This window comes from Pimephales promelas, chromosome 11, assembly GCF_988280905.1.
Source record: "Pimephales promelas chromosome 11, fPimPro1.hap1.1, whole genome shotgun sequence".
Taxonomy (NCBI): domain Eukaryota; kingdom Metazoa; phylum Chordata; class Actinopteri; order Cypriniformes; family Leuciscidae; genus Pimephales; species Pimephales promelas.
This window is the reverse complement of record NC_142779.1, coordinates 26,291,662-26,302,408: the sequence shown is the minus strand read 5'-3', so window position 1 is coordinate 26,302,408 and position 10,747 is coordinate 26,291,662. Positions and strand designations below refer to the sequence as shown.

The window sequence follows — 10,747 nt, the reverse complement described above, 5'->3', positions numbered from 1 at the left end:
GTTATCAAGTTATCCGTCAGTTTTTTTTTTTTTTTTTTTTTTTTTTTTTTTTTTTTTGTCTACGGGGTGACTTTAACTAATTTTGTTATCTATTACAATTTGTAGTTGTCTGTGATGTGGGGCTAATTATGTACTCCTAATGAGCTTAATTGTTTACAGATGGAGTTCTGTGGAGTGGTCATGTACACATTTAAAAAGAGATGTTATAGAACATTTTGTATACTCCTGACGAAGGTCGTGTGACCGAAACGTTGTGTGTGAATAAACTTGATTAAAAAGTGCAAGTAATGATAGTGTGCGGGAGTTCCTTATCTGCTTGAATAGACTCCACAATGCCATGTATCTGAATAAGAAGTCCAGGACCTCCAGCAGAAAAATAGGCCTCCAACATTAAAGATCCAATGGTATGTTAAATTGTACAAATTGGGTACTTTTTATCCTTGTGTGCACCAAACCCATCTAGTGTGTTTGCTGCCAAAAAGCTCTTTTTTTAGTTTCATCTGACCACAGAACCCTGTGCCGTTTGAAGATCCAGTCGTGTCTGACCACTAAATATGTTGGAGTTTTTTTTGGAGGAGCAAGGAGCATTTTTCAACCCCCCAAACAACATGTGGGGATGTAGAGGTTGTTATATTTTTTAATGGGCTTTCGGACCCCCAAGACTCAACTAATCTCTGTAATTCTCCATCTGTGATCCTTGAAGAGTCTTTGGCCACTCAAACTTTCCTCCTCACCGTCCATTAAGAAAATATAGACGCACATCCTGTTCCTGGCAGAATCGTTACATATTTAGTTGATTATAACTTCTTAATTATTGCCCTGATAGTCAAAATGGGAGCTTTTTGATCTTTAGCTATTTTCTTACAGCCACTTTCTATTTTGTGATGCTCAACAATCTTTTGATGCACATCAAAACCATGTTCTTTGGTTTTATTCATTGTGATGGATGATTCAGGGAATTTGGCCTTTGTGCTTCCTCATATTTAAACTCCTGTGAAACAAGAAGTCATAGCTGGACAATTTCATGTCCCTAGTGGTGTGCTAAAAAAGGTAAATATTAATTGGAATATGTTTTATTCATAAAGAATTCTAGGGGTATGAATAATTGAACGTGTTTTGGAGAAAAACATTTATTTTATAATGTGATTTCTCCCCATTTTCAATTCTTTTTCTTCACTGGAGGGTTAGATTTTTGCCAATTTTTTGAATGAAAGACCAAAAGGATAAACCATGCAGATTTATTTTTTACAGCCATTTTTTATTATATTTACCAGGGGTATGATTAAATCTGTGCACGACTGTGTTTATATATATATAATTTGTGTTTTTAGATTTTATGGTACTAAATTATATTTACGCTGTAGGTATAATCAATTTATTTACTTTTTGAGCACAGACCTGAAAGTTACATTCCACCTTAAACTGTCAGTCTAAATCTTAAATGCTTTAAAACACAGACAGGTTCAAAGACCACACTTGGTATATTATTGCTGAAGTGAAAAAAAGATTTAAAAAGTGATCTTAAAGTTTATTGTAAAAACCTATTTTAAAGTTTTATATGAAATATATATTTTCAATAACACGTTTTACTCTAAAACTTCATGAAAATTAAAGCCATAAATCCAAACAAGCTGTATTCCAAATTCGAGCTTGATTTGGGAAAAGAAAAAAAAGCTTTTAGTAAGATTTTTTTGGCAGCAGTAACAAAGGTTTTCTCTAAATGAAATTCATCTCCCATTCATTTCCATTGCGGTCATTTTTGACTCTTTTTTTTTTTCCAGGACTATTTAACCTTAATCTTTGTGTTAAAAAAAAATGCTAATAGATTATGTCTGAATGGTAGTGTACTTTTTTTACAGCTTAATTTTATAAAGTACTAAATCTAGATATCTAAACATTAGTAACTCAGGATTCCCATGTTTCAGGTATGGGTTTGACCGTGAGCGCAGTAGACGAGCTTTGCAGGCTGGAGAAGAAAGTGGACGTGGTGAGGTTGGAGCGACGTTAGAACTCCTCCTCTCCCAGATGTTCACTGAACGTTTTGGCTCTAGCGCACTCGGCCCCCAGAGGCACGACCTCCCTTCACTGGAGGAATGTGTAGCTTTGCGACAGGAAGAGGCCTTCGCTTTGACCGCGATCTACGGAGAGCGGTTCTGTGAGCGCATCAGTAATCGCGTTTGGACTATTCAGCTTGATTTGTTGTGGTTGGATATTAGCCGGATGAAAATTTCAGAATCTCAGAATGGTAAAAAGCAGTCGGGGTCCGGTCAGATTTGCAAGTTTTACCTAAAGGGGGCTGGTTGTAAGTTTGGCAACCGCTGCAATTTCAAGCACCAAACTCATGAATCAAGCTCTTTCAGAGAGTTTTGTGAAGGAAGTCAACCAGGGTTTAGCAGCACAGAAGCTCCCGTTTACCAGCTGGAGATTCGTTTCCAACCAGATAGTTTTTATCCTTTTCAACCTCCTCTCGTGGCCTTCAGTAGCACAGATGAATCGCTCTCAGGTCCGGGCCGCCTCAATGTCACAGAGTACCTGTTCGGTCAATCACTCAGTGCTGCGCAGGAAGGTGAGCCGGTGGTCTACACGCTCATTTCCTGTCTGGAGGAGGACGGTCCTGTCAGAGAACTGCTGTCAGCTGCTCATCACAAGTACAGTTCTCCGCCCCCAGTGCTGGCTCCACCCACCGTCACTCCGGCAAAGAATCGGAGCAGCAGGAACATCGTAGACAGCATTACTAATGGTTCAGCAACTAGAGATCGTCCAATCAAGATCACCGAGACCACAAACCACAGACTGAATCAAAAGGAAGGTGAGGGATTGGACGTCTCAAAACTTGTCATTATTAAAAGTAACCATATTTTATCCAAAAATGAGAGTTCTGTACTGTTATCATTTTCAATTAGATGCTTCATTCCTAAGAGCGGATATTGAGGAAGAACAAGATGAGGATGATTATGAAGATGTAGAGGAATGTATCCCAGTGGAAAACGAAAGTTATGTAAACTTGAGGAAGAGGATGGTGAAGAAGGCCGAGATTAAAACTGAGCAAATACAGCAAGAGAACAAGAAGCTCTGCAGAGAGTTCAAGAGGAAACAGGTAACACACCTGGCGATTGGGTAAAACATACCCTGCCCTTATTGGCTTGGAATGGTCTGAATGTTTTTGGTGTAGTAAATTATTAATATTTGCTGTCATTATTGCAAAAAAATAGGCTCTGTGACCAGCAAAAGTTTATTTTTCTTACACATTTTGTTCATCAAGATAATCTTAACTTATTAATACAAATATTGAGTCTAAAACATTTGGCTGAAGTTTGGCTATAAACAAACGACACTGTGGTCACATGACTTCAGCTTCACAACCACTAAGCTTCGGACGACTCTTTCAATCTTTAATCTACAAGTTGGAAAGTTTTGAGTTTGAATAATTTGCAAGAGAGAGTGTCGATTAGTTGATGACATATAGTGTCACCGACAACCTCTGGAGTCCCATTTAACCACTTAACAAAGCAACCACTTTTTTCAAGACGCCTAAAAGGATTGAAAAATATCACAAATGTAATTTGCGTAATTTGAATAAAACGTAAAAATATTTTGAGCTTGTGTTATCCACAGACTAAAGACCCACTGACTTCAGGACAGGGAAAAATGGGCAAAAAAATTCTGGGTTTTTAGGACTCAAATTTCTTTCATGGATCATAAAAATAGAGCGAGTGTTTAAAGAGTATTCAAAAAAGCCATACAAATAGTTCTAATGACCAATGCAAAGTACCAAATGTTCTGAAATCATATGATAGTTTTGCAGATCATACATACTTACATTTAAATTTTATTCACTAAAAATCTTGTGCTCCACTGTGGGCCTGCATCCCAATTCGCCTACTTCTACTATAGCTAGTCTTTTTGTGACGAAAAAGTACATACTTGTGTGTAGTAGAAGAAGTAAGTTAGTTTTGGGACATAATACTTTCTCATAATTTCTCCTTAAATGGACAGCTGTCAATCATGTCACTGTTAAAATCCTCCTATATTCAATTGAATTGAATTTCGTACCGTTTTGGAGAGAAATGTAGTAGCACATTGAACTGCCAGTCGTGGCGTCTTTAATGTGGAGAACTCTCCTCATGTGTTTTTCAATTGGCATAATGATGCATTTTAATGTTAATGACCAAACGTATCTGTACAAAAGTTCATAATGCTGTTAAACATGGAATGTAATGTGGATAACATTGAATAAATATCTATTCATCTGGTTAGATAATTATTAGTAATCACTCAAACCATGGGCGTCAGTTTGGTTTGAAATGTGCTGGGGACAGAGACGTGTTCGAAAGGGCATTTTCAAAAGTGCTGGGTACAATGATGTATTCATTCTTTTTTTCTCTTTCGAGTAGGTCATGTTTTGAAAGACGATGTGTAGCTGCCTGATGTAGGCCTACATAAATAAAAATGAGCACAATGTCCGAGTATAGTGAGTATACAGAGTATATAGTGATGGTCCAGAGGTAGAACTTTTGCCTATAGCGTGTCAGGACTCGGGAGGTTAGAGGTTCTAGTCCGCACTCATATAGTTTTTTTCCCCCCTCATCAAAACCAATAATGTTTATCAGTGGTTGAATTGATATAATTATCAGTGGTTGTATATGTTTTGATGAGGGAAAAAATATATACGAGAGCGGATTAGAACCCATGAGAAACAGGGACATTTTGATTTGTGTGCATTTGATTTGTGATTTCACCGGAACGAATCTCTGCAACGGATTGAAGCGTGTTTCCGAGAGAAGACAACTTTATCTAAACCTCTCTACTTAACCGTTGGACTTCCTCACCTGCCTTGTTTGTTTAAAAAAATGATTATTTGTGTTTGTAGATCGAATTCTTGTCCAAAGCGCAATGGGTTGTGGGCAATATTAGCTGTTAGAGTGAGCACGGATCTGCACTTCAGATTCTAACCAGAAAAAGGAGACCATCTGGGTATCTCCTGGGTATTCTGAGTTCAACATACTATCATTTGGGATACACTAATTCTAATTTCTAATACCCTTTTGGGGTATTAGATAGTATGCGAATTGGGACGCAGCATAGGTTTTAAATCCAATATGCTGCTTTTAACCCATTGTTTCTGGTATTATGTCAAATTTCATTGGTTCCCCCATGTCTTGTGACCAAACCTCATTATAAAGTTTGTAATTTTGGAGCTTGCAAAACCCTGTCCCCATTATATGGAAGAGAGCTGCAAGGATATTGTTTCTGTTCGATTTTCCAGTATCTTCATTTGGGTTAAACTGATCCGTGTGTGTTCTCTCCGTCAGTCTTCGAGGCGGTATACATCGATGCAGGAGCAGAGGCAGAAGCTTCCTGCATGGCAGAAGAAAGACGTCATACTGGAGTGTTTGGATAAGAACCAGGTTCTCGTCATCAGTGGGATGACTGGGTAGGAATATGATCTGCGTAACTGATATTCTGTTGACCAATTTTTTCTTCTTTGTTGTTCTTGACATCTCTTCATGTCTGAATTAATGTAACTTTAGGTGTGGGAAAACCACTCAGATTCCTCAGTTTATCCTGGATGATTTCCTCCAGACTGGGCGGCAGGATAGAGTGGCCAACATTATGTGCACTCAGCCACGTCGAATCTCTGCCATCACCGTGGCGACCCGAGTGGCCCAGGAACGAGCAGAGGCCCTGGGTCACTCCACAGGCTACCAGATCCGACTGGAGACTGTCAGGGTAACACAGTTTTTACATACCAACCACATTTACTAGTACTAATTGAGACTGTCCACAAATGAATTACTAGGAGTGCTACTTGGGTGTTATGAGGTGTGTTCCTTTGGTGCTCTTCAGTTTGGAGATCCAAAGTGTTTCCCAGATAAACAGTAATTCTGAGGCACTCAAAAGGAAAATAAATATAAAAAGCCTTTATTACTACTTGAGACTGATTGATACAAAAATATTTATAATAGATTTTGAAAGATTTTCTTCATCATTAGATTATCATAGGGCTGGGCAACAATAGAGGGAATGCATTTGACACGTGACAACCCCCCTCAGCCTGACCGAGTGGCAAAAGATCTGCTGCGTGACTGGATTTAATAGGGAAAAAACTGCGGAAATGCGACTAAATCGAACAATTTTATCAATTTAAACTAAATGTTGGACTCAATATAGTGTTCCTTACAACTTACTAAAGATCCAGCGATCCCTGGATATTGACATGCAGCCGGGAATCGTGTTGCCTGACATTTATTGCCTGATTTCGACACCGGGGAAATAAACCAAAACCTAAACGTAAAGCAAATTTGCCTGTGAACGCTTTATATAAGTATAATATAGGTAGGTCTAAATCTGGGTGATCACTTATATCAGTGTTATATATATAGCCGTATATCATCATATCGTCCAGCCCTAAAACTTTTTCTAATAAAAAAAACTTTTTTTTATTAAAAAACATCCAATAAAGCAGAATATGCAATGATAAATATTTAATTGATGAGCTGATAATGTATATAACAATACAAAATATATGGGTATGGTTTTCCAGCTAAATTCAGCATATTGACACAAAATGATAACTGCAAATCCACCTTTCGCTGACTGGAGTCCAGTTGTTTCTGTGAATTGCAGCGATCCATTTGCTTCTCTTTCCATAGCAGTCTGTACAAATATACCTCCGATGTTTTGTCAAATCTAGTTGTAGGCCTACAGTCAAACGCAAAGCTCTTTCCCACTTTATTTGTGTGTGTTGTGTTTGTTTTTCGCGGTATTTACGCTGAACACATACAGCCGCTCAGTCTTTTTGCCACTCACTGTGAGGAACTGCAGGCACGCCGGCCGACGGTGACGTCACGCACATTCCCTCTATTAATCGCAATTAATCGTATCCAAAATAAAAGTTTGTGTTTACATCATATATGTGTATGTAGTGTGTATAATTATTTTTTATATATAAAAACACACACATGCATGTATATATTTGCATGTATATACTGTATATATATTTATAAATAATTTATATTGAATATAAATATTAATATTTTATATATTAATAACACATTTTCTATACATGCATGTGTGTGCATTTTAATATACAAAATAATTATACACAGTACACACACATATATTATGTAAACACAAACTTTTATTTTGGATGCGATTAATTGCCCTAGCCATTTGTTAAATTACTGCTACCATAATTATTACTAGGTGTGTTCACACTTGGCAGGTTTGGCTAAATGAAAAGGAAATCTGGTGCGATTTCTCTGTAGTGCAGTTCATTTGAATAAGTGCGAACAAACCTTGATGCACTCACCAAACAAGCTTTTTCATGGGTCTCGGTCCTTCTTAGCAAACTCTGGTGCGGTTCGAATGAAATATGAATGCGTTGTGTCCATGGACATGGACGTGATGTCACAAGATGCGACCCTAATTAGGAGAAAATGCTCGAGCCTACCTACGGCCTGCCTATGTTGGCCATTACAGTTCGGTACAGGCGTCGGAAAAGCCATCTTCTTGCAGCAGATCTTCGTTTGTGTGCAATGGAGGAATTCCTGGTTCTGTTTTGACTCCTTAACACATTTATAAGCTCTTTCACGAGTTCTCGTCTGGTAAAAATACCATAAAATGTACACACATACAACAAACATTTAGCGCAAGTTCCGCCACAAAATATACATCATAAAAGCCATGTTTATTGTCTGATTTTTATCTTTAGGTTTGGTGTTAAAAATGCCAATGTGATCCCTAACCCCAAGGACTTAATAAAACCAAACCAAAACAAAAAGTGCTAACACACTAATAATGTATTTTCTTATATATTTTAGATCCTGCACTTGCAATTAACATTTGGTCCTCCTCATTATGGTTTCATTCATTGAATAAAATCATTCAAGGCAAATGCATAAATACCAAGATGTATATTGTAGATAGTAAAAAGGCTGAAATCTCAAAATAGATAGACAACCATTCAAAAGTTTGGGGTCCATAAGATCATTTAATGGTTTTGAAAGAATTAAAAACTCTAATATTGTGAAATGTTATTACAGTACAATTTAAAATAACTTTTTTTTTCTATTTTTATATATTTTAAAATGTAATGTATTCCTGTGATAGCAATTTTTCAGCAGCCATTACTTTAGTGTTCAGTTCCCATGATCCTTCAGAAATCATTCTAATATGCCCAAGAAACATTTCCTATTTTTTAACAATGTTGAAAACAGGATTCTTTAATGAACATAAAGTTTTTTTTTAAGAACATTTATTTAAATTAGAAATCCTTTGTTGCATTGTAAATGTCTTTACTGTCACTTTTGATCAGCTTAATACATCCTTGCTGGATTTTTAACTTCTATAAATATTCCTTGTCTTCCTAATGCTATTGTATATGTTTTCATGTATCCAGTCCTCTAGCACAAGGTTGATGTTCTGCACCACCGGGGTCCTTTTGCGGAGGCTAGAAGGTGACTCTGAGCTCCGTGGCATCACACATGTGATCGTGGATGAGGTCCATGAACGGACAGAAGAGAGGTCTGTGGAAAGCTCACATGCACTTAAAAACACATTCACATGAGGCGAATCTGGCAGTAAAATGATTCCTGTTTTGCAGTGACTTCCTGTTGCTGGTTCTGAAGGATCTGATTGTAAAACGGACTGATCTGAAAATAATTATGATGAGTGCAACCCTGAATGCTGAGCTCTTCTCACAGTACTTCAACAACTGCCCCAGCATCCATATACCAGGTACTCCCATTACACTGGTTCTGCTCCCATTATAGATAGATAAAGAAAGAAACTATAAATTATACTTTTCTGACCTGCGGTTAGAAGCTTAGTTTATTGTTTGCATGACTTGTGGACTCAATAAATCCTTATCTTGAGCCAAATAAGCAGGCTGACATCCTGTACAATCTATATCTTTTATTTAGAATACCGGTACATAAAAATGTCATTTGACATATCGTCCCCTTGGAATTATAAGGTTCTATCTGCGTTCTGAGCAGTTTTGAGATATTGAGCTTCAAAGTTTTTGCATTCCATATAGGAAAATGTGTATGGGGAACATGTTTCTTTCAAACATAAAAATAACAGGGACCCTAAATGTACAAAACACATCACATAATGTAAATAAATTGCCACAGAATAAGAAAATGTGAATAACTCAATTTTGACAAAAATGTCAGATAGAACCTTATAATTCCAAGGGGACGATATTCTAGTTTGTCAAGAGATTTAAAGCATCGCTTTCCAATAGTGTGCATGTGTGAATGTGCTCTAGTAAGACCGAGCCTATGATTGAATCTGGAAATAAAGCAAAATAACAAAGAAAAATTTGAAATAGTCCTCAGATGCCATGTCCGTAATTTATAGCAAAACATCTAGCATAAATTCGATCTCAAACAGATTCATTAAAAGAAGTTATTACTCTACCACATGCGTGACATCATCAACCGATGTTGTTGAACTACCAATTTACGACAGTACGGATTGGGCAAACAGTCGTGATTAGCTAGTTGATTTCTTAAACGATGCATCATACTATGGTAGTTAAGCAGCGAGTTACATGTTGTATGGGAAACACACTCCTGTTTAGTTACTGTCTCTTTAAAGCCACTCCTTCTGAACAGCTCAATGTGCTCTGATTGGTGGACTGGACCAGTGTGTTGTGATTGTTGAATCACTTTAAACAAGTTTGAAATATCACACCCTTACCATAACCATGTGTTTCAAAACCCTAGTAACGCGACTCAACCAGGCCTTGGCCTGTTATTTGCACATGCCTTCGGTGGGTATTATTTAAATGAGGAATATTGTGACCTGTACATTCCCAGAAGAAAATTCAAGACTACAGTTGAGGCGTTTCAGAAACTGTGCTAATATAGAGAATAACTCCCTTTGGAGTGGAATTTGTGCTTTGTAACTTTGCAGAACTTTTTATGCTCAAACAGCAACATTATAAACCAAAGAAAGTTGTAAATGTTAAAAACATAAAAAAAAACCCCATTTAGGTTCAATCCCAATTCACCCCTTGGCCCTACCCCTTGTTTTCGAGTGTACCCCTTTGCCCTTAAAACAGAGTTACAAGGGCCAAGGGGTTGAAATATTCCCCTACGAAATGTGATGAGACGACTCAACGCCTGTGATGAGACGACTCAACGCCTGCGATATGTTATGGCGCCGTTTGATTCATAAACAATATTTATATTTAATATTTATATTTAAACAATATGAATGTAAGCCAGAGGAGAACTGGCCCTCGACTGAGCCTGGGTTCTCCCAAGGTTTTTTCTCCATCCAATCTGATGGAGTTTGGTTCCTTGCCACTGTCGCCTTGCTTTTTGCTTTTATATAAATAAATGTGACTTGACTTGACTTGAAATGGAACAACCCTCATGAACCGATACGTCATTAGTCGTCGGAGATGGCTCTGCCATTACAGAGTTTTTACAGGATTTCTCCATGACAACGACTGACAATCAGCACAGCTGTTCTTAACTTTGAGGAAACATGATGATTATAATAGTCCTTCCTCGAAATGTATGTCTTTTCTGATTCGGAAAGGTAATTTATTATTCAATTTCTTCATTTAAATGACTATAGTATTATTATAAGAGTAAATAAAGTGTGTGGTGGAATCATCTGGCGCTAAATCTAAATGTTTAACCGTTTGCGAAGCCATCTCGCCGGTGATTTGCGATGCATTCTGTGAACTTTCTCGTAGCCCTCCGTTTGGAGTGTGCCTCTGAAAAAT

The 10,747-nt window shown here is 37.5% G+C and overlaps 1 protein-coding gene across 2 annotated transcripts in view; it reads left to right on the top strand.

Annotated features, from left to right (window-relative positions):
• The window catches only part of dhx57 (DExH-box helicase 57), a 31,786-nt gene that overhangs the window by 3,292 nt on the left and 17,747 nt on the right, over positions 1-10,747 (top strand). For both annotated transcript variants that reach the window (XM_089117232.1, XM_089117231.1), the window contains exons 4-9: positions 1,926-2,809; positions 2,904-3,097; positions 5,313-5,434; positions 5,532-5,730; positions 8,402-8,526; positions 8,606-8,739. In XM_089117232.1, coding sequence (XP_088973358.1) covers positions 1,926-2,809; positions 2,904-3,097; positions 5,313-5,434; positions 5,532-5,730; positions 8,402-8,526; positions 8,606-8,739 — 1,658 coding nt within the window. The remainder of the gene's footprint in view (positions 1-1,925; positions 2,810-2,903; positions 3,098-5,312; positions 5,435-5,531; positions 5,731-8,401; positions 8,527-8,605; positions 8,740-10,747) is intronic.